Genomic DNA, 23,350 nt, shown 5'->3' on the forward strand with positions numbered 1-23,350 from the left:
TTCCCTTCAGAATAAAGACACAGCTTCCGAAACAACGCACGTGTGTGCATTCATCTTTTTTTGTACTTGTCTATTTCCTCTCTAGACTAAACATTACTGCAGTAGAGGGTGCCAGCAGAACGACCACAAGAAAGAGGTAGCCGACAGGACAAGCAAGAAGTGTTTCAAAAGGAGGCAGCCATGCCAAACTCTTCTTTCTTGTGCCACGTCCTTCTGTGCCACTAGTACCTGTTCCAGGTCTGACAACGCACCAACTGGCCCAAAAATTAGTGTGAAAGTATTTTAACATTCCTTTCAAATCCCTAATTACTTTCCAACATTTCCTTTCATTGCGAATTTCGGCCTCCGAAAATTATTCACTTTATATATTATCTCCTGTGCCGAAGTTCGTTCGGCCACGACCGCTAATTTTGAAAGTAGTGAGCGAGTAAATATGAAGAAAAGAATTTATACTTTCAGTAACGCTCCAGCAATATTTATTAAGGTTAAGAGCTAATGCCTCGACATTAATCTTTCTATTACCTTGCTTTGCAGTCACAATGCAGTGGCTGAATTCGCTGGGTTTCTTTATTTCCCTAATTTTTCTTACTTGACGACTTCTGCAAATGTTTTTAATAATAATTATTCTCGCTGTTCTTGGCGCTAGAGTCTTATGGGTTCCCACTTGCTGTACACCCATACCGTACACCAGCAGCCTAGGAACCTGGACTCAATTTATCGCAGCTACATAATGTTACCGTCGTTTAATGGCCAGACATAACTTAGGTATTAGATGAAACTCATAGCCAATTGAGATCGAGTAATTGCCTAAGAACGAGAAATATTTGACATTTTATTTAGCAATCTGATTTCTGCCTAGAGTGGGCTCAACTTATTAGGCTTTTCTAAAAATGAGTACATTCTCAGCTTCTTTGACATCTCTAGCGGTGGGGAAGTTGCTGGAAATGATTTCTTGAACTGCCCTCGAAAGGAGCTTTCGCTGGTCTAGAAGCATCGTAAAGATTACCGGCTCAGGGAGTGAGGCGCTAATTATATATCAGGCCATAACCAACTATTACAGCGAGCTTAGAGCGAGCCTAGCTCCTCCGCACGTTTCGTTCAGCCGCGGAAAGGGTACCACGTGGAGGCGGCTGCAAACGCAGTCGCAGTGAAACCCGTGGACGTATCTTTCCCAGTTAGGTAAATCCGTACTGTCAGCTGCGCGGGGAGCCTGCCACCTTAGACCCCATAGTCTGCGACTTCACGGAGGATCCGCCTCCGGCAGATGTAGTCACATCTCCCACGCTTGAAAAATGGGAAGCTGTCCTCGCCAACTCGTACCCAGATGCTCAGTCCATGGCCACGGCAAGAACGCAGCAGGTCGCCGACAGACTTAAACTGCCGGCCACATGGAGCGGCTGAAGAACCCAAGATCATCAACCTCATACTGACAATAAAGTTTTCTCTCTCTCTTTCTCCCTCTCGTAAAGATTAGTGACCTTATGGGCGGGTTGCCAGGCGACTTTCTTCCCCTTTATAAAATCCTGTTTTTGTTCTGCATGCTCTATTTTACAGCGCAAGTTGTTAGAGCTTTGGCTCTGTCATATAGCTGTGCATTCTACCGTCGAATCTACTCCGTCCACCGTATCACCTTAATTTCTCAGTGACTCAGTTATTTCAGCCCCGCCGTGGTGGCTCAGTCATTACGGCGCTCAGCTGATGTCCCGAAAGACGCGGGTTCGATCCCGGCCGCGGTGGCTGAATTTCGATGAGGACGAAATTCCAGAGGCCCATGTACTGTGCGATGTCAGTGCACGTTAAAGAACCCCCGGTGGTCGAAATTCCCGGAGCCCTTCACTACGGCGTCTCTCAGCCTGAGTTGCTTTGGGACGTTAAACCGCAATAAACCAAACCAATCAGTTATTTCATCTTGGGTAATGGCATTTATTTTATGTAGTGTAATTTAATTCAATGCAAGTGAACTCAGTTGTCATCTGGAACGCTGGAGAGGTAGCAAAGTGGAGAGAGTCATCCCTCATTCCACTTGAAAGGGAAAGCGGAAAGTACGAGAAGGAAGACAGCGTTAGAGTGGGTGATGATGGGTGGTCTGGTGACCTGGGATGTCACGGCGAGAGCCGAGCAATGCCCAGCCAGAAGGTGGCTGCAGCGGGAAGAACCCAGAGGCTGGTTACCGTGGAACGAGGAGGTTATGACGAGGGCGAAGGAATGCGCAACCTGAGGGTTGTTGCATGCCAGAATGCGAAGCTATATGATAGAACGAGTGGTATGACAACTTGCTGATTCGGGCATTCAATGGTAAGCTTAGCTTTATAAATTTTTTTCCAACTTTCATGAGTATTGACAACGTAGAAATATATGATACGCAATGAAACAATGGTTTATGGTTTATAGGGGTTTGGCGTCCAAAAGCGACTCAGGCTATAAGGTACGCCGTAAGGAAGTTCTATGACATGCACTGACGTCGCATAGTACACGGGCCTCTATAATTTCGCTTCCACCGCAATTCGACCGCCACGTCCTAGATCGAACCCGCGTCTTTCGGGTCAGCAGTCGAGCGCCATAACCACTGAGCCACCGCGGCGATGGTGTTTGATATCTCAAGCAGCAAAAGTGATCGGCCAAATATTTGAAACGTATTGGCAAATGCCGATCCCACAAAGGCCCATAGTAAAATCATCCATTTGCACATTGGGCCGATTACCTGTACTGTTTGGTATTATGGAAGGACGGAACTTCTTGGCCATCACAAGGGCCTCCAGTGCAGAGAGCATCCGCCTTAATGTGTCTTGAATATAATTACCAAAGATGTGTATGCCGTCGCTGCCAGGCCAATTGTGATGGAGCTCCAGATGGTGCTGACATCAAAGACTGCAACAGAACGAGAGAGCAGGTTACTAGTGATTATGTTCCGTGTTACTACATCGCCGAGTTTTTTTTTTTTTGGAAGCATTAGACCCATTTGAAAAGAGATGAAGAATAAAAATTGTCATTCACATATCAAACACCGACGTCAGTTTCAAGAGCTTCATGAGCACACGTGGAAATGGCACACGTGGAAATGGCACACGTGGAAATGGCTCTTCTAACATTGCCAATGGAGGAATCGCCACATTTCACACCTTCACAGCTCAACGCATATCTTTCCCAAAACAAAGACAAAGGCTGCCAAATCATACATTTGAATATGCAATCGGCCGTAAATAAAGCTGACCAACTAACATACTTTTTATGCGGCTTAACCTGTCCCTTTGATGTTATTCTATTGACAGAAACATGGTATCGCTCAGACGTTGACGTCATCCATCTTCCCGGGAACAGATCATTTTTTCTTAATCGTACTACGAAGCGGGGCGGAGGCATAGCAATGTTGATCAAAGAAAACTATTCCTGTGACATTTGATCTGATCACTGCTTAAGTGACAATGACATAGAAATGCTGACAGTTAGGTGTGGCGGTCAAGCTTTTTGCGTTGTTTATCGTCCCCCACATGGCAATATAGCCAATTTTTTCGGCAGCTTCGAACACGAGTTATCTTTTCTTTCTGAAAACTTGTTGGCGTGCATAGGGGGCGATTTCAACATAGATATGAGCACAAGCAGTGCAATGCAAGAGCGCATGTTAGCCACCATACAAACCGCTAGCTTCCAAAATAAAATCCGCGGACCTACACGTGTTACTTCACATTCTTCTTCTTCTTCGAATTTACTGATCACCAATCGCGAGGATGCGTCATTTGCCGGCCGTATTGCGACAGACATTAGCGACCATCTTCCTATCTTCGTCCGTGTTCAAAAAGAACCTTTCGCCAAGACAGCCCTGAAAGTCCGTCGACAGCTACTTTCCCAAAGCCGCCTTGACCATTTCAGGAACAGTACTTCACTTGTGAACTGGAATCCTGTTTTCCAGCATACAAGACCAGATAAATCATACAGTGAGCTCCTTCGCCCTTTTCTCCCAATTTATAATGAGTGTTTCTCTATCGTTGACATAAAAACTTCAAAAAAAGCACGAAAGAGCCATGGATGACTGCTCACGTGGTACGACTGGTAAAAAAGAAACATAAGCTCTTCGTGACTTTCATAAAAAGTAGAGCCCCCGCAGTGTTAGCCACTTATAAGTCGCTAAGGAACCGCTTAAATAGCGAAATTAAATCATCCAGGACTGCCTACTATAATAATTTGTTTAATGCGCATCTCTCCGACCGCCCGAAAGAAAAGTGGAGACGCCTAAATATTCTGCTAAATCAAAATAACCAATATCAGGACCTCGCGAGCCTAGTTATGCATGGCAAGGAAATAGCTGGGCCGTCCCTTCAACCAATATTTCACTGAAGTTGGAAGCAGTCAGTACAATCCAGGTATGTCTCGATTTTTGGCCGACAGGCTAAACGAATCGATGTTTCTTGAACCAACCGACGAAGCTGAGGTTTATTCAGTGTGAAAAAGTTTAAAGAACACAAGTCTTGCCCCAAGTAATATTCAGTTTACCTGTAAAATACGTACTACCTTTGATCGTGTCATGCCTCACACATATTTACAATACCGCGCTCCGCACAGGACGTTTTCCCGCTGCCATGCAGGTGGCCAAAGTTGTGGTTATTTATAAAAAGGCCATAAAAACGTTCTAGGAAATTACAGGTCAATATCTGTGCTGCCTTTTTTCTCCAAGAGGCTAGAGCGAATAATGCATCGACGTTACTACAATTTCCTACAGAAGCACTGTGTAATAGTCAACTCTCAGTATGGATTCACAAAGCATAGATCAACTGAGCATGCTCTGCTTGATCAAAAAGAATACATATTAAATAACTTCGAAGCTCAACACCTCACCTTAGGCGTCGTTGTAGACTTTCTCAAAGCATTCGATACACTGAATCACAAAACTCTGTTTAAAAAACTGGACCACAACGGTATACGTGGCCACGTCCTCTGTCTCATTCAATCGTATTTCAGTGCTCGTCGCCAGTATGTTGCTTTAAATCACTGCTCTCTGGTCTTGTTAGTGTGCCTATCTCTTTCTAGATATATTGGGATAATTTCGCGGAATAAACATATTCTACCCGCCAAAACTAAATGAATCTGTACTACGAGGGGGTACCCAAAAGAAACCGGACTAATTTTTTAATCGGCACAGCTTCTGTGGTACCGCGTTTTGCCGCTAGGAGCGCATAGAACGAACATTCCAGAGTCAGTAAGCCGAGTGCCGTCGTCGAAGGAGGTCAGACTAGTTTAGGCAGAGTTTTAGAGTGACGACTGTTTTGTGTGAGTGTCGTTTTTGCAATGGCTGATTTTCGTGAACAGCGTGCGCCGGTGAAATTCTGATTTTTTCTCGGAAAAAGTGGAACGGAAACTCTTGAAATATTCAGAAAGACGTTCAAGGACGATGCTATGGGGACAACTCAAGTGTTCCTGAATTAAATCCTGAATCAAGCAACAGTCATGCCAATGGAAAACTTCAAATTCACCTCGCCTCAAGAAAGCTCGTCAGGTGAAATCAAACCTCAAAACAATGCTGATTTGTTTTTCGACTTGAGAGGAGTCGTCCATTCAGAATTTGTTCCAAGGGTCAGACAGTTACCTGGCTTTCTGTGTGGATGTTTTGAAAAGATTGGGCAACAGTGTTTGGTGGAAGCGGCCTGATTTGTGGCAGACGGGTGACTGGTTTTTCCACCATGGCAATGCCCCTGCTCACACAGCCCTGTCTCTACGAGAAATTCGGACCAAAAATGGCATGACCTCTGTTCCTCAACCTTCATACTCACCCGACCTTGCCACGTGCTACTTTCTTTGTTTCGTAGAATGAAAAGACAGGTGAATGGAAAGCGTTTCGCTGATGTTGCTGAGGTGAAGAAAAAAACGACGGAGGGACTGTCAAGCGTCACAAAAGATGAATTTAAAAAATGTTTTGAAAAATGGAATGAAAGATTCGACAAACGTATCATTGCAAGTGGAGAGTACTTTGAAGGATATTGAAGATCTGTGCTGAAAATGTGAACAAATAAGTTCAAACAAAAATAAGTCCGGTTTCTTTTGGGTACCCCCTCGTATGCGTTCTTTTATTCTTACGTATCATATTGTTTCCTTGTATGGGGACAAACCACAGCATCTAACATCCAGAAGCTTCTAGTACTGTGAAAAAGAATACTTCGCGTAATTGCTAATGTACCGTATGATGCTCCGACACGTCCTATCTACCAGAAATACAGAATGATAGCCCTAACAAGAATGTTCGATTACAGGTTTGCGTTCTTCTATAAAAAAATAATAGCCGAAGACAACACATTTTTTTCCAGCATTGTGACACATACACCACATTGTACACCGTACACGACACGACAGCGTATGATCTATTCATTACCACGATGCAGAGCAAACTATGGCTTTTCCACACTAAAATACATTCTTCCTAAATATTTGAACACGCCATTTTACGACACGTTGCACAGCATGTCTGTGTCGGCTATTCGAAATGTGTTTGCAAGCTAGGTCCCACAGTATGTGTACCCATGTATAGAACTTTATTGCATTGAACCGTAAACGTTGTGTAAAACTTTTATTCTGTTGTGCGGAAATACTACTTGTCCATGGAAAAAAAAAAGTTTCCTTTCATGCATGTATTTCAAACAAAAAGTTCCTTTTAATGCACGTATTTAAAAAAAAAATTTTCCTTTTACGCATGTATTTACATGCCTTGTTTTTCCGTGTACCTTGCGTTGTTACAAGTGCATGAAGTAACCATCATAGTCGCTACCAAACTGCCTCTTTGTAGGGGTGGAGAGGCTTGTCAAGCGGTCGTAATGACTGCTTTTTTTTTTTTGCCGCACTCAGTTTTTGTAAAAAAAGCTGAAATAAAGTGATTGTTTGATTGAAGTAATTGGCCAATAGATAAAAAAAAGTCTGGAGGAGCAAAAGTCTCTGCCTACAGGCTCGATGTGCTCATTACTAGCTGAAACGCAGTGCCATTCGAAGAAATGAGTGTAAGTGAACAACATTTAAACGCTTTGAGGACCCTTCGGAGTGGAATAGCAACGTAATGGATTGGGGTAGTACTTTAGAAATGATGTCCAAGTTTCGCACCCCAGAGGACGAATTATCACATCGCTGCTTGTCGGCAGAGCCAAAATGGACGGCAGACGCAGTAGTGCGGGCAGTAGAGGCACCTTTTTAACGCCTGTACATACCACTGCCCAACTCATCTCCTATTGGGCTGAAAATAATTTTATTCTTCGAACAATTCTTAACGTTCGCTGCTCCGACGCTAATGATTGATATTTGCAGTGTATAGCTGGAGGTCTTATTCTTACGGGTTCACAAGTTGATATTCTCAAAAGAAAAAGTTGTGTGCGAGAAAAATAGCGCATTGTTTACAAGTACTCCTTCCGAACAAAAATGATGTGATAATTTTTACCAGGCTTTTAGTCTTATCTTACACTGCTGAAAGTAATCAGGCAACGTGCATTGTTTCTCAGTCGTACAGCGGAAAACTTACGGCAAAACTTTTTCACCAGATCTCTGTAAAATAAATGGAACCTTTGTCCTCACCCTCTGGGACCTTTTCGTTTTTAGGGATGCCGTAAGAGCTCTAATATACATCTGAGAAGCAAACCTCGTCGCCTGGTTACCCTTGGTAAAGCCAGTACGTTCCCCATAGCAGGTCACTGCAGTAAAACGTACCATCCGCGGTTTTGACACACGCCGTCAATATAGCTACCAAAAATTTCAATTTAAACAAGAGTCTTTACATGATGCGATATTTTCACATATCTGAAGCGCAGAGGTGAATGCAAGTGTCATTGAAACTTACCTGTCGATACTGCGACTGCTGATGCGTAGATTGCTATGGCTCCAATCATATGCTGGAAACGTTCGTCATATTTGCCGCACTTCAGGGTACAATTCACTATTTCCACTTTTTCTGAACTCTCAGCTTTAATATATTAGTGCTTCTATACTTACTGACAACGCGACATAGGTGAGAGAGGCTATCACGGACACCGTCAAGTTGTACCGCATGCGTACGTACTGAAAAATAAAATTTCAGTGTCAGTTATGTACAAGCAATAGGATGGAAATACTCAAACAGCTTTCATTCCAAGGAAAAAGAAAATGTCGAATTTCGAGGACAGAGCTCTCAACCCACCTGGAGGCGTATGAATGCGAGGAATGCATAGCCAGCTGCATCACCGCTTGAACGTATCTACCGCTATCATTATCAGTGGAAACCAACTCTCATTCGCAGGAAAAAGAAATAGTGCGGCATTTCGACAACAGAACTCTCGACCGTCCAGGAGGTGAATGATTGCGAGAAACGCCAGCTGTACCACCGCTTGAATATACGTAGCGATATCGTTATCAGTGCAAAACATGTCATTCGAACTATAAAAAATACTGTGCAATTTCGACTACATAACTGAGATCTCGACCCTCCTGAAACTATTAAGCTCTCTTTCGGGCATTGAGCCGCGTAGCCGCCATCTGTGTAACCGCAACAAACCATAAATAATTAAAAATAAATATTTTCGCGACAAGGATTCGAACTCTCTGCGATACGAAGAGATCAGGTTGGTTGGTCATGGCACGAGAGCGCTAGGCTATCGCCGCAGCCCGTCATCATCATCATCATCATCAGCCTGACTACGACCACTACACTCTTAGAAAAAAGGTAGTAGTACTTACTAACTTTGGGGTAGTAACTGGTTGTCAGATATGTTACTACCCTGTTAGTAACTGCAGTTAGTAACGGTGAGGTTAGTAACAGTTACTAACCCATTGAGTTAGTAACGGCTGATACCCGCAGTTAGTAAGGGAAGCTAGTAGTATTTACTAAGAAAATGAATAGACACTCGCATATGCTGCTAGGTTCTTTGTACGGTGTGCTGGCGTGGCTTGTCAAATTTGTGCGTACTCGAGAAATAAAAAAACTTCACAGTCAATTTGACTAATTCCGGAATTCAGACAGAGCGATCAGAACGTGCTGGCAGTAAATGAGACACTTAGGTTTAAGCTTACCGCGCATTACATGTAGAAATTATGCGAGATGATGGCATCAACAACCTTACCGCGCGCACACAAAGATCCAGAATGCAGGAAAAGCACAATCAGGAAGAGTCACACTCGCGCACTGCGCGTGCACATGTAGGGAAATCTTTCTCAGGCTTATATACTCCGTAAATCAGGCTCGCATTTACGGGCTAGTTGCTCGTACCGGTTGAACTAAGATACCAGCGTTAATTTTGAAGTTGAGATTGCAGAAACAGCTTAGTCTACCTAACCGCATGCCCCTGCAGAAATGTTTAATTACAAAACCAATTTATTGGCATGACAGTCTACGTCAGTTACATTCTTTGACTTTATTTTGACTTTCTTTTGGGGTAAAAGGAACGGTTACTAACTAGGTAGTAACTGGCGACCACAGTTAGTAAAAAGGTAGCAAGGGCTACTTTTACTAACTATACTTTGAAGAGGTTAGTAAGTAGTCGGTAAAAAGTAGTAAAATGAAGTCAGAGTTAGTAACTGCTGCAGTTACTAACTTTTTACTAACTTTGTACAGGCCTTTGTCGTATACAGGCCTTTGACCTGTATACAGGACAAAGGCCTCTCCCATGTCTCTCCAATCAACCCAATGCTTCGCCAGTTGCGGCCACCGTATTCCCGCAAATTTCTTAATCTCATCCGCCCACCCAACTTTCTGCCGCCCCCTGCAACGCTTGCACGTCACCTATTTTTATTTCATCTGCTTTCTTTATTGAGGACGAAACAAACAAGCAAGCGAGTTGTATTACAATAAATGGGAGAAAAGATATACACTGAAAGAAATTCAAAGCAAATTCGTGCTGACGAATCCAACACTACAACATTTACCAGAGGAAGGGTGCATGTAAAGTAAAGCAGGCATAGTTGCAGATATTGCGTGCCAAAGCAGACCTAATACACCTATCTATACATAGCCAGTTGTCTGGCGATTAAGATGACGAGCTTCGAATGAATGTTTATTGGCTCTGGAGAGTCTAATTATCACCTTGCGAGTATAAATGCAACCAATGCGAGTATAAATGCAGCCCCGGAATACCTCCAGTAAACAGGCTGTGAATAGCACTGGCGAGATCGTGTCTCCCTGCCTGATACCTTTTCTTAGAGAAATTTTATTGCTGATTTTGAAGGACTATGGTAGCTGTTACAGATATCTTCCAATATTTTCACATAACACTCTTCTACACCATCATTCCGCAATGCCTGCATGACTGCTGAGGTTTCCTCTGGGTCAAATGCTTTCTCGTAATCAGTGAAGCCTATATATAGGGGTTGGTTGAATTCTGCACATTTCTCTATCACCTGACTGATAGCGTGAATGTGGTCTATTGTCGAATATACTTCACGAAAGCTTGCCTGATCATTTGGTTGCTTGAAGTCTAAGGTTGTCCTCACTCAATTAGCGATTATCTTAGTAAATACCTTGCAGGCAACGGACAGTAAGCTGATCAGTCTGTAATTCTTCAAGTCCTTGACGTCTCCTTTCTTTTGAAATAAGATAACGGCCAAATGTTCAGGGGAATCCCGCAAGGTGGAGCAGATTTGCAATAAGGGAGTAATTACTCATTGACGTCCACCCTAGCGCAGCACTAGAGCGACTGCTCCGGTGAAGCGCTGGTTCCGAGTTCGAACCCCGGACCAGGACGAATTTTTCTTCAACTACGAAGTTTGAGAAAGCTGTATAGCTCTCCTTTGCAGCCATTTGGCTGCTCTCGGGTGGACGTCAATGAGTAATTACTCCCTTATTACGAATTAAGATAAAGCTAGCGTTTTTCCAAGCTTCTGGTACGCTCGAGGTCACAAGACATTTCGTATATACGGTGGCAAGTTTTTCTAGCACAGTCTCTCCTCCGTCCTTCAACAAATCTGGCGTTATCTGATGCTCACCAGCTGCTTTCTCTCTCTAAGGCTTTCTTTACTTCCTCTTTCTTTACTAGCGGGTTGTCCCACTACTGTGCTCTACTGTTTCTTTCATTAAGGATCTGATTGCATTCGCTACTGTAAAGATGTCTGTAGAACTCTTCGCCTATTTTAACTACCGTTGCCATATTGCTAATTACATTGGCCTCTTTGTCTCTTAACGCATACATCTGGCTTTCACCTATGGCTAGTTTCCTCTTCACTGCTTTTAGGCTACCACCGTATTTAGAGCATGCTCGGTCCTCTCCATATTAAGCTTCCTTTTGTCCGCTACCTTGGGCTTAATTATTAACTTCGATAGCTCCGCTAGTTCTAGTCCCTTTCTGTCTCTGGAGTTCAAGGATTTTCATAATAACTAGCCCCCTTAAATTCACAAATACCGCCTCGAGCGTGTTGTTACCGTTTCCCATGCGACACTAAATCAGGCACGCCAAGCACTAACGGGAAGAAGACAGCGGCCATTGCAACGCGAAAATTTGTGACTGTGGTTGCCAGCTCCTAGGCGTACCTTGACCACGTAATCACAGTAAAATAACGGCTGCAGACACGAAGCTTTCACTAGGTCAGATGTGCCATTCTGGCACACCTGACCAGAATGAAAGGCGCACGAATTGTTCAGTGTGTAGTAAATTTTATTTGAGCGAATTATAGGAACGGTTACGTCACATGCCCTTCTTTCTTCGGAGGAAATTATTTTTTCAGTCGAATTTCAGGTTGCTTTCAGTACTCCAAGAAGTAAGAATTCCTTTAAGGAAAAGCAGCTGAAGAAATGGTCTTGCTCACCGTTATAGACTGTGTAATTGTATTAATCCCACTAGGCGCCTGCAAACACCTAGATTTTGGTTTGCGCGTCACTCATATTATGCCTGACATCCTATGAATTTTAAACGACACTGTTCGTATTGAGCTAGGGACAAATGGACACAGGATGGAACGTTCCGTCGCCGAATTAGTTGTGATTATTTTCAAGAAACAATTCTGTATTCAAGCAGCTAAATTTCAATCAAGGCAGCAAGAAGTGGCACGCTTTTCCCAAGTAACCATAGCACTTCTTTCTCTGTTTTGTTTTCTGTCTACATCAACCGTTCTGCAATACTAATTAGTGGGAGGCAAGCAAAGCAAGTAAGCAATGCTATCAGAAAGAAAAACATCTGGCACCAGGCAGCAAGTGGTACAAACCTTTAACCGAAATCAGAAAAACGAACCTGAAATACAGACGTGATGTTGAGCTCATATAAGACGGGTACGACGACGCACACGGCAAGGGGAATCAGTATCAGGTTGGACACAGAAAGCCAGCCCATGTGCAAACCGTAGGCGTACATGTGTGCCGGCATTCCGATGACGCCAGTAGCGGAGCCCACTGTGGCCAAAACGGAGGCCGCCAGTGGGAGAATACGCAGCGATTTGCTGCCGAGAAAAACCTCGTCTGTGGTGTCCACTGGTCCTTGTTTTTTGCGGACCGAGAAGTACCCGCCCACAGACAGACTGGCCCCAGTCAGCAGAGAGAAGACGGCGTAGTCCACCACGTGCACCATGGTTCACTGCAGCTCTCGAACATCAACTGCGTAACGCAAAGGAGGGAGTTCGCACACATCTACTGGCAGAATAAATGAGGGAACAAACGCGTGTTAATGACATCCTAGTCGAAATCAATAGGATGAAAAGGGCTTGGGCAGGGCATGTAATGCAAAGGCAAGATAGTAGCTGGTCTTTAAAGGTGCACTGAAGAGGAATCTGAACTCGTCTTTTTGCCGCGGGAACTCGACTACAGGTTCCGAGCATTCTTAGAGACTTCGACTTATTCCCCTGTGTGGCCGATTTCCCTAATTAAATCGAATTAACATCCGGCTCCCGCCTTCTTTATTTGAATTCTCCCCGTACGGTGGGCGGAGTCGACCAACGCGCGGAGTGCCTTTCAGCCAGCTCCGTGGAGGCTTTGCTTTCGCTTTATTTTGTTTTTTAGGTTTCTGTGAATAAACAGTTTGATTCGCAGATAATATAGCCGCAAAATAAGCCCGCAGAAATAAAAATACGCGCGGACTATTTGCTTCTACGGATTACTACGTATTATTCCGCCGATGGCAGAGCGGCAAGCCGCCACGGGACTGGGTGAAAGGCACTCCACGCGTTGGTCGACTCCGCCCACTGTACGGGGCAAATTAAAAAAAAAAAAGGCGGGAGCCGGACGTTAATTCGATTTAATTAGGGAAATCGGCCACAGAGGGCAATAAATCGAGGTTTCTAAGAATGCTCGGAACGGGTAGGCTGAGTTACCGCGGCAAAAACACGAGTTCAGATTCCTCTTCACTCCACCTTTAAGGGTAGCAGAGTGGATTCCAAGAGAAAGCAAGCGTAGCAGGGGGCGGCAGAAAGTTAGGTGGGCGGATCAGATTAAGAAGTTTGCGGGGATACGGTGGCAGGGTTAATTGGACAGGGTTAATTGGAGACACATGAGAAAGGCCTTTGCCCTGCAGTGCGCGTAGTCAGTCTGATGATGAAGATGATGATGACATCTACTGCTAGCAGCATTTGCGAGATGGCCTTTAGGGTACCAGTTTTCATTTTAGAGTTTTTATTTTCATCGAGAGAGACAGAAGAGAAAGAATTCCCCAGATGTAAATCAGAAGTGCTACCCTACATAGGGGGAAGGGTAGAGGGCATATGAAGAAAACGAAGAGAAGAGAGCAGAGATGATGAAAGTGAAGACTTTCTTGTTATCTATAGCGTTGTGGGTTTGCAATGATGCACCGTCACCGGCCGCTAGGTAGCACAAAGTCTGCCGAATTTATTTATTTTATTTATTTATTAGTTACCTGCATCGCCCCGCAGGGCATTACAGCAGGGGGGTACAGACTTCATTATAGGTATAAAACAATTATTGCAGTGCATGGAAAAATGCTTCATTAGATGTAATACATACAATGCTCGATGGCAAACTGTTCCAGTCTCGAACAGTTCTAACAAAAAAAGAATAACGCAAGACGTCACCCTTGCAAGAAAATTCCCTGACCTTCAAACAGTGGTCCAATCGCTTTGATATATAATGACGGTATATGACGGTATATGCAAAAGCTATGGGAGTGGCAAACATGCTACTCCTTGTAGCTACTAAGGTGGTTCGTAACAAGCTTCTTGACTTCGACAGGTAGCCTATGAAACTCAAATAAAATTGTTCTTTTTTATTTAATAATATATGTGCACCAACTGCCAACTGCAGTAGTAACACAGTGATAATTTGAAATAAGTGGTAGGGTTTTGATGTAGCTGAACCGACAAGACGTGCGAAAGCATGTGCGTAGACTGGTTGGCTCACGGCTTTGCTTCGGTAGGCCGTCGGCACGTATAGCGACGATATTAGATTCAGGTTAAGCTTCTATCAAGGTTAAAGGTGCACTGAAGAGGAATCTGAACTCGTCTTTTTGCCGCGGGAACTCAATCTACACGTTCCGAGCATTCTTAGAAACTTATATTTATTGCCCTGTGTGGCCGATTTCCCTAATTAAATCGAATTAACGTCCGGCTCCCGCCTTTCTTTTTTAATTATCCCTCGTACGGTGGGCGGAGTCGACCAACGCGGGGAGTGCCTTTCACCCGGTCCCGTGGCGGCTTGCGGTTCTGCCATCGGCGGAGTAATACGTAGTAGTCCGTAGAAGCAAATAGTCCGTGCGTACTTTTATTTCTTCGGGCTTATTTTGCGGCTATGTTATCTGCAAATGAAACTATTTATTCATGGAAACCTAAAAAACAAAATAAAGCGAAAGCAAAGCTTCCATGGAGCTGGCTGAAGAGCACTCCAAGCGTTGGTCGACTCCGCCCACCGTACGAGGGAGAATTCAAAAAAAAAAAAAGGCGGGAGCCGGACGTTAATTCGATTAATTAGGGAAATCGGCCACACAGGGCAATACGTCGCAGTTTCTAAGAATGCTAGGAACGTGTAGATCGAGTTCCCGCGGCAAAAAGACGAGTTCAGATTCCTCTTCAGTGCACCTTTAAGCTGACCGGATCCGTTCGCTCCGCAGATGGAACTTCATAAAGACGACGATCTGCAATCCACAGCGCTAGAGTGTGTTGCACTTCCACAAGAGTCGTGATAGCAGGCGGTGACAGCATAGTGCCCTTATGCAGCAACCAGCGAAGCTTATCTCTGATCGACGACGCAGCTTTGAAACCCAATCGCGGCAATATATATTTTATATCTCTTTGGCGTTTCCTTATGCCAGCGTAGAGCAATAGCGTAGACTGATGGGCGAGGTCTTACGACATTCCAGGAATAAGCAGTGCACTTGCACAATCACGAAGGAAGAATGGACGAGACACAGCACTGAAGGCCAAGGTCAGCTTCAAGGTCAAGCTTCACAAAAACTCTATGAGCCGGTTAAACCTCGTGAAGAAATCCTTTCGATGTCAAATTTCCACCGTCAAAGCGATCGAAGCGAACGAGAGACTTTGAGGCAACGCAGCTACAGAGTTGTGTCGGCGGACATCAAGCCGAAAGTACGAGCTTTTTGTTTTGGAAGAATTTGTTCTCAATATTGCGCACTCTCCTTCGATTTGGCAGCAGCCAAAGTCAGTGTCTCATGTGTCACTATGTCACATGGGCAATCCGAAACTTTTATTGTGTCCCGGGTGTTCAGATGTAATGTGTCAAAGGCATCTCCATCTTGTGGACTGTCACTTCGATGACCTATTTTCCCATCCACTCATCTGACCGAGATTGTCTGCATCATTTCGACTCGAAGTGCTTTTTAGACAAAGAAAGTACGCCATCCCTGTCGGCAAACCACGCCAAAGCAGAGCACTTTGTTTTAGTTACTTGTGGGGGTTACGGCTGTCGTGTAACGGATGGCAAAAGAAATGCTTAACGGAGTGACCAATTATGAAAAGGTTACATCTCACAATGTTCTATTCACAGCACTTTATCAACCGGTCTACTAACGGGTTTCTAACGCGACAGGAAGAGAAGACGCATGCGAGCGTTGGCTTAAGCTCGTTCGTCGTCAGAAGCAGTTTTGTGTGATATTTTTCTCCATATCATTTTAAGGACGTAGAGACTTGCTAGTCTTGTAAATTTTCAATAAGCAAGCTGATCACATGTGCCGGCTCGGCACCTGCATTACTTCTGCGGTTCTTGAAGTGCCTGAAGAGGGATGCTTGCGCAAAATAAAGTATAATATAAGGTCTGAGGGCTAAAATACCGCCTTGAAGATGTTTTTTTATCACCTTCGATTTATAGTTTTTGACGACACTTTGCGCCGTGTTGCTCTACACAGCTGACGGAAACATTAGCGCAATTGCTTAATATAGCTTCCTTCACGTCTCGATATGGTTTGTTGAACATGTTTTGTCCCAGTGGTAAAATTTACTCCTCCAAGAAAATATTGGCCATGCGTTATAGCGAATATACCACAGCTACGATTAACGGAACGCGATTGGTGGACTGTTTCGCTTTCGGTTACGCGTAGCGGCCGGTAGGCTTTTTTGACGAGGACGCAAAAGTGGTCGCGCGGTGGCGCTGACCAGACTTCGACGGTGGAGGCGCCTAGCGGGTGCAGGGTGCGTATATTATTAGTGTCTGCAACAGTCCCACGCAGTCCACTACTCGTTGCTTTCTTTTCTTTCTTCTCTACGCTGGACACTCATCCTCTCCCATCGATACAGTTCTCCCCTACCACACTGACGCATCTAGGTGTCCAACTGCGTCTGTGACTCCCCAGAACGCAGTAGGCTGCCGCCAGAGAGCACTGTCACTCCCGACATGCACTCAGTTGCGCCAGGAATACCGCTATGGCAACGATAAGCCTGAACCGACTTTCTTACGCGGCTTGCTCGTGTGGCTGAGAATCCTATCCGATATTTTCCGGCCTCTCCACGAAACTTCACACCCAGAAATTCTGGACCAGCGCATTTATCACAGGAAGGATTTATGAACGCATTATTTGCGCATATCGCATGGTTGCACCATAACGCTCAATATATGTGCAGAGCTCTCATTAGGACGCTTGGAGATGCTGCTATTCGTTGTCAAAAATGCACCCCTTTACTTTTCAGTGGCAGTGTGAACTACTTGTTACAAGTGCAGGACGAACTTTAAAAGCAAGATTTTGGTAGTGATCGAAAGACTGGAAAATTGCCATAAAAATTATCTCAAAATTATCTTTCAATACTGCAGAGCTGCTTCACAGTTATAGTCAAAAACTTTCTTTTCCATTGTCTATCGACCTCCGCCGTCGCAGCCGCAAGACCATTCATGTCCAGCCCCTCAGGGTTTACTACAACCTGCTTACAATGTCGTCTCCATGAGTAGCCAGGATGACTCCTTTTCTTCCCGAGGATAATTTTAAACAAGAAATTGGACATTTCACTATCTGTTTGCCATCGCTAAGTGCGAAACCTTTCTCACATTGGCTTTCCGCACTCCCTCCGTTAACCTCAGCTTCTCGAACTACACCCCCTAAAAAGTGCAAAAGATATCCTGGAGCCATATTTGTTTCTAGCACTGCTCGCGGACTACATTCGGTTTGGAAGAGCACCAGGAAAGCGCAATGCTTCCTGTGTATTTCTGCTAAGCTTTTACGCAAAAAGTAACTTCTTTTCAGGAGAAAACATTGCAGCGTTACTTTGCTCATTCTCGTGGTTACGAGCGCTCAGGTCGATGCATTTAGCGTTCTGTTATGCCCTGATAAAAAATTATTTCGTCTTGGTAAAGGACACAGGTTAATCAGAGTTCTGATAGTCACAAAAGTGGTCTGCAATTGCCTCTTAAAGTGCACTCTTTAGGAGTGCACGGACGCGAAACATTACTCTAAAGGCTTTTAGCTCATCGCTAATAAACACCAAACTTCGGAGAAGCTACTTACCGAGCACGACGCTGGTGGAAAAAGCACAGGACGGGGAATTTTCGCAGTCCGAATCGAGCTGCCAGAATCGACGGGAAGTTATATACACGACCATGTGCGGCATAACACTAGAGCCCTCTCGTGTCACGTTTACTGTTGTCCAGCTGGTCGGACTCTGGCGGCCTGTCTAGCTGTGCTCGTGTGAGAAGGGCAGAGGCAACAGCTGTGGTTGTTCACGTATCACGTAAAAAAACGGTGGCAAGAACGGAAGGAACAAAGTTTTCATCTCCTCTGGAATAGACAGCAAAGCAGGACACAACGATAATTGAGCGAATGTAGGAAAAAAAATAACGAATAGTTCGTCGTCACAGTAAAGATTATTGAAATGTTTTCGGCAGCCCTCTGTGACTTGTTTTTCATCGCCAGTGTTCCAAATATTTTAAATGTGAAAGGTTTATTTTATGATGTTTAATGTTCCAAAGCGACTGAGGTTGATAAGGGACGCCATAGTAGAACGCTCCGCATAATTTTGATCTCCCGGGTTTATCAACGTGCACTGACCTCGCACTTTATACGGGTCTCTAGCATTTCGCTTTCACTGAAACGCGTCTGCGTGACCGGGGTCGAATCCGCGTCTTTAGGGTCAGCAGCCCAGAACCATAACCACTGAGCAACCGCGGCGATCCTTAAATGTGAAACTCCCATCCTCACTTCTGCGGTGCTTAGCCCTTCCAGGAGCGCAACAAGAGTCCCTTACACGGCTTGCCGGCAAACCCCTTGGGCTCTAAATTTTTGACAAAGCCTGTACATACTGCAGTAATGCATTATTGTACACAGTGCCGTACGGTATCGTGTAGTGTAGTACATTTGTTACGGAAGTAAGAAGAGCTAACTGGTCACTCTCTCAAGTGTAAAGATGTGAGCATTGAATTGTAGATGCAGGACCACGACAGATTTGGAAATAGATGGAAGTCGCGCAAACATTTAGTTATAAATAATGTTTTATTGAATATTATTGAAATTATCAGCGTGGAGATATTATTCGAAAGCTAAAAATTAATTTCTGGTTAAAAAAAATTCATGCGTGCTATATATTGCAAGCAGGGAGGAGAGGCACCTCATGGCTTCCATCTTCCTCCTCAAGTTGTTTGCGAGTTTGGACACTAACCTTCTTGAAAAGTGAAATATTGAAAACTGAAAAATTGTGCTACCTTGTGAGAGTCTTGCAATTTTCCAATTTTAAACAGAAACGTAAATTTTTCGAGCATTTTTTTGTGTGGTATTCCAAATTTAAGCTCACTAATTAGGCATAACGTAGAAGCATTCGTATTTAACTGAGTTTGCGCTAACAACCAGAAAATCTCTTCTCTTCGGTTTATCAAGTTGCTACCCATTGTGGCTTCTACAAAAAACCAGACGAGCATGTCAGACAGAACCTCAGAAGAGATACATGCTTCAAAGGTTGTGAATCATGCTACAATCACACCAGTCAACCTTGCACTGTGGAATGAAATGTTAACCCGTCAAACCTGGATACAATGCAATTAGCAAAGTTCTGTACCGAAAAAAAGGAAAACAAAAGCTGCCCATTCGTTTCGGTTGGCACATACTGATTTAGCAACTGGAAGGAAACGAAGCACAAGCGTGACGTTTTTTTTTTGTGCTGTTTAGTTTTCTTAGTCTGATGTAAGCCAGAAAGGCGGTTGTACAAGCTGACACTCTAGCTTTTAGTTGCCGGGCCGGGCGGGGTGGATAGCACGGACAGTTCCCTCGACAGGTACATGACATTTGTTCCGAGAATTTACGGCTGGCTTCCTCCCATTATTTCCTACTTCCCTCTTATGTTATCCATGGCAAACACAGCTTAAAATATGTGCGTGGTGGCTGTTAAAGCAAGTGAATCATGAAGCGCAAAATGTTGCTCAGGGCAGCTAGTTCAAAATAAGGAGGAAAACGGCCACGCAAGTAAAGTTAAGCACAATTATTAAGGCGGAAGCCTTCACTGCCTCATCGTTGTAAGCAGGAGTTGTGGACAGAAGTGTCACGTTTTCAAATTGCATTTTGGCTTGTAACCATGCAAACAATTAAAGGGATGGTATAGTGATGGTCCAAGTAAGTGTGGCAGAGTATAGTTAATTAGTTAATTAACTTATTAGCCTAATTAACTTTCTAGTAACACCAGAAAAAGAAATAAAAGCGAGTAGGAAATTGGTTGAGATAGAGAATCGAACTAGGGTCTCCGGAGTGCGAGACGAGCACGCTAACCACTTCGCAACGCCAGCTCGATGGTTTCGAAGGAACAAAGGCGCGTCTAGGGTCTTCGTTCACTCCCATCTTTCTCCCTTCTCTTACGGTGAGGTTGAGGTGTCCACCGCGACATGCGAGACAGATGCATTTATTTTCCTCAAAAACCAATTTACCGACGAGCAAGGCGTACAGCCGAACGAGAGATGGCGTTCTGTGGGCTCCATGGCAGCGGTGCAAGACGCTCGCGTGTTCCACTCTTAGAGTCAAAGCCTAACATCTTAACAACGAATCAGTGACACAAGCAGCAACACCGTGCTTAAGGCTTCCGCCTCACCGCACTTTAGGTCAACAAAGTGCCCCCCCCCCCCCCCCCTGGATTTTTTATAATGGCGTCCAGCGAGAGAAATAAGTGGAGTGCAGGGAAAAACACCAGTATGCTGTAACACCAAATGAAAGCCTTACCCTTGCAATTATAGGGTTTCATACTAGCAGCATGATAGGAGAGTGCTGCGCTAGCTCATTGCGTCGTTTTAATGGCGGGGAGATTATGTAGCTTAATAAAGGGGTTTCGAAACCTCTGGCCAACTATTTGCTTCTAATCGGGTTATTTAACTTGTCACGCCACAATTGTTCCCGTCAGTCGCGTCTTATGATGCGATGCCGCAGCTGTGATTTGCTGAATGCCATGATTGCTCAGGCCGCTCTGTATGTGAATAAAGCAGTAGATTTGGAGCGAACTGGGCAAAACTGAGCGCATTTTGCAGCCACAGCTTTGTATAGATTGATCCCTAAAGATGAAAATATTCGTTATCTCGAAAGGTGACAATATTCGCAGTGGCGAAAGGAACAGCGCGGTAATGTCGCACACTCGCTGCATCCGTCCACCGCGCCGAAATGGCGGCGAGGCTGTCGAGGCACTGTGAGAAGGAAAATGTGTGGTGCCGAGAGAGGCAAGAGACGAGAGAGAGAGAGAGAGGCAAGAGAGTGCCTTTTGTATGATGCCAGACGCATGCGAGGGCAGGATTATTGGCGAGAGTATCGTGTCAGCCCCTACAGGGACTTCTTCAGACGCCATGGAAATAATACCGCAACAGAATCGCACCGACCGTGGAGATCCGGCTCGTCGTACTGACCAGGCCGCAAGAGAGTGCGATAGGGAAATCCAAATGTTGGTTCGCCCAGCACCATAACTAAAACCATATGGAAGGGAGAAACCAGCAGTGCATGGAGGGTAAGCACAGGTAAGGTGGCTTCAGCGGCGAAGAGCACAGTTTTGAAGCGAACGCTTCACTATGAGACCTCGCGCTTCGATCACCGGGTGCCTAGTGTTAAACATGAGGTAGCATGATCAAGCGCCGGAGAGGGAATAAAGGACGTCGGAGACGAGGATGCGGGAAAAGACAAGGAGAGAAGACTTTATACAAATAAATTTACATTATTTACAAGGGAGCTCGGTAACCAGACGCTCACTGCTGGAACGCTGCATGAGGAGAGCACATGATGCGACCATCTTATGAGAGCCCCTCGGCCGTTGGTTGGTTGGTTGCGAATCCCACCGCTGCCACCAGTTTGTTAAAGATGAGGTAGCAAGGTCGGGCGCCGGAGAGGGAATGAAGGACGTCGGAATGTCCACGAGCGGCGTTCCCGCGCATTTCATGCGTTCGAACGTGCGTTCGCACGTGGTGTAGGGGAGACGCTCGCTCAAAACTTTATCCGGGCAGACGGACGCGGCTTCTGTGGGCAATCCAGGCGCTCACCCAACGCGCGTCTCGGGGCTAGTCGGCGTTCCGCTGCAGCCATGCCGTTTTCTTCCCCACGACGAAGGCGAAACGTAACACTAGTTTTGACCTTCAGCTGAGTTAGAGGTCAAATCCTCAAATAGAGAAAAAAGAAATTGAATCTATATCCATGACTGTGAGTCGAACTAACGGCTGCACGAACAGATCTCCTTTAAGGGCCGCTCAACGAGACCACTAGGCTATCGTCGCATTTTTTTTTCTTTATTGCATGGAAGAACTTCCGTCAAAAAGGGGGAAAACTTCAATCAAACTTGTTCGCGTCTCAAGTTGCCGGGCTGCTTAATACGAGCCCGCCATAGCCCTAACTCAACACTGCATCCCCATCAAAACATCAAAATTCAGGGAGGCACACACATCCATCTAGGCACGGCAGCCAGCTTGGAGGTTCTTCGCGTGCAGCATATACACTCCTCACCAAAGCACACTGTTCACGAAACACAGATTTGGACGATCTTGGTGGCTCGGCGTGTCTGTCCATCATACGGCTTTTCCAAAGACTGAATAGTCCCAACAACACAAACAGATAATAAGGCACAACAGAGTTTTTGCCAACAGGCAGAAATCTAATAGTGTATGGAGTAATTTCAATGTCCTTCTTAAGAGTTCGTTGTAGTATGTCCCAAAAGAACATGGCATCACGACGCCGGATGAAGCAATGATCAATTGTCTCAGGCACGTTACACAGACGGCAATTCACATTCCAGAGTACAAACATCTCCTTGTCATTAAGAAATGTCTTGACAGGCAGCGTCGCTGTGTGTAGTTTGAAAAAGAACGTTTTAGCGGCTGCCTGAATGCACATCCGCCTAACACGCTTTAGAACACTGATGTCCAAAGACCCCAGATAAGTTTGCCGATACAATGGTGTAGGGAACAAAGACTCAGTGAGAGCCTGGGTCATCTGTTTTTTCGAGAGGCTATAGAGGTAATCTTAAGAGAAGCGCGCAGTGAGGAAATTGAAAGTGTCAGCAACCTCCTTAAGGAATCCCCATAAAGTCCCCTCACGAGCCTGCACAGTCATTGCGAATAAGTAAGGCAAATGAAACCTAAGCCGCCTAATGAGCACAGCTACCAGAAACGGGTGGTTTGCCGATTTGAAAAAGTAAAAACGGGAAACAAGTTGATGTACGAACAGGTGAACAAGGCCCACTCCACCACCCTCTAAGGGAAGGAACAAGTTGTCACGCCTCTGGGCTCCCATTGAGAGCGGCAAACGAATGTTGCAAATATTCTGTGTATTGCTTGCACCTTCCTCCTCGCCCAATGCAGGACTTGAAGGACATACGCGAGCTTTGCAAACAAAATATGTTACAGACCTGCGCCCTTGCAAACACAGAGTTCCCTACCCATCCAAGCCTGTGTTTGCCGCCGTAGAGTTACAATTTGTGAATCCCAGTAGGCTGTACTGTTGCGAACCTGGTGCAGCGGTACGCCTAGGTACTCAAGAGGGCTACAGTCCCAGCCCTCAAGTACACTCTTTTTTTGTCAGAAAAAAAGAGGGCGACATCATCAGCG

The 23,350-nt window shown here is 45.0% G+C and overlaps 2 protein-coding genes across 4 annotated transcripts in view; both read right to left on the reverse strand.

Moving 5' to 3' along the window:
- The window catches only part of LOC149359545 (sodium-coupled monocarboxylate transporter 2-like), a 38,232-nt gene extending 25,744 nt beyond the window's left edge, over positions 1-12,488 (reverse strand). The window contains exons 1-4 of the mRNA XM_089567699.1: positions 12,156-12,488; positions 7,957-8,022; positions 7,805-7,856; positions 2,801-2,868 (exon numbers count right to left, since the gene is read on the reverse strand). Coding sequence (XP_089423825.1) covers positions 2,801-2,868; positions 7,805-7,856; positions 7,957-8,022; positions 12,156-12,488 — 519 coding nt within the window. The remainder of the gene's footprint in view (positions 1-2,800; positions 2,869-7,804; positions 7,857-7,956; positions 8,023-12,155) is intronic.
- Positions 1-23,350, reverse strand: part of LOC149359539 (nucleoredoxin-like protein 2) — a 209,839-nt gene that overhangs the window by 120,760 nt on the left and 65,729 nt on the right. The gene's annotated exons all lie outside the window — the stretch shown is intronic.

Source organism: Amblyomma mixtum, chromosome 2 (assembly GCF_055824585.1).
Source record: "Amblyomma mixtum isolate Tamu chromosome 2, ASM5582458v1, whole genome shotgun sequence".
NCBI lineage: Eukaryota > Metazoa > Arthropoda > Arachnida > Ixodida > Ixodidae > Amblyomma > Amblyomma mixtum.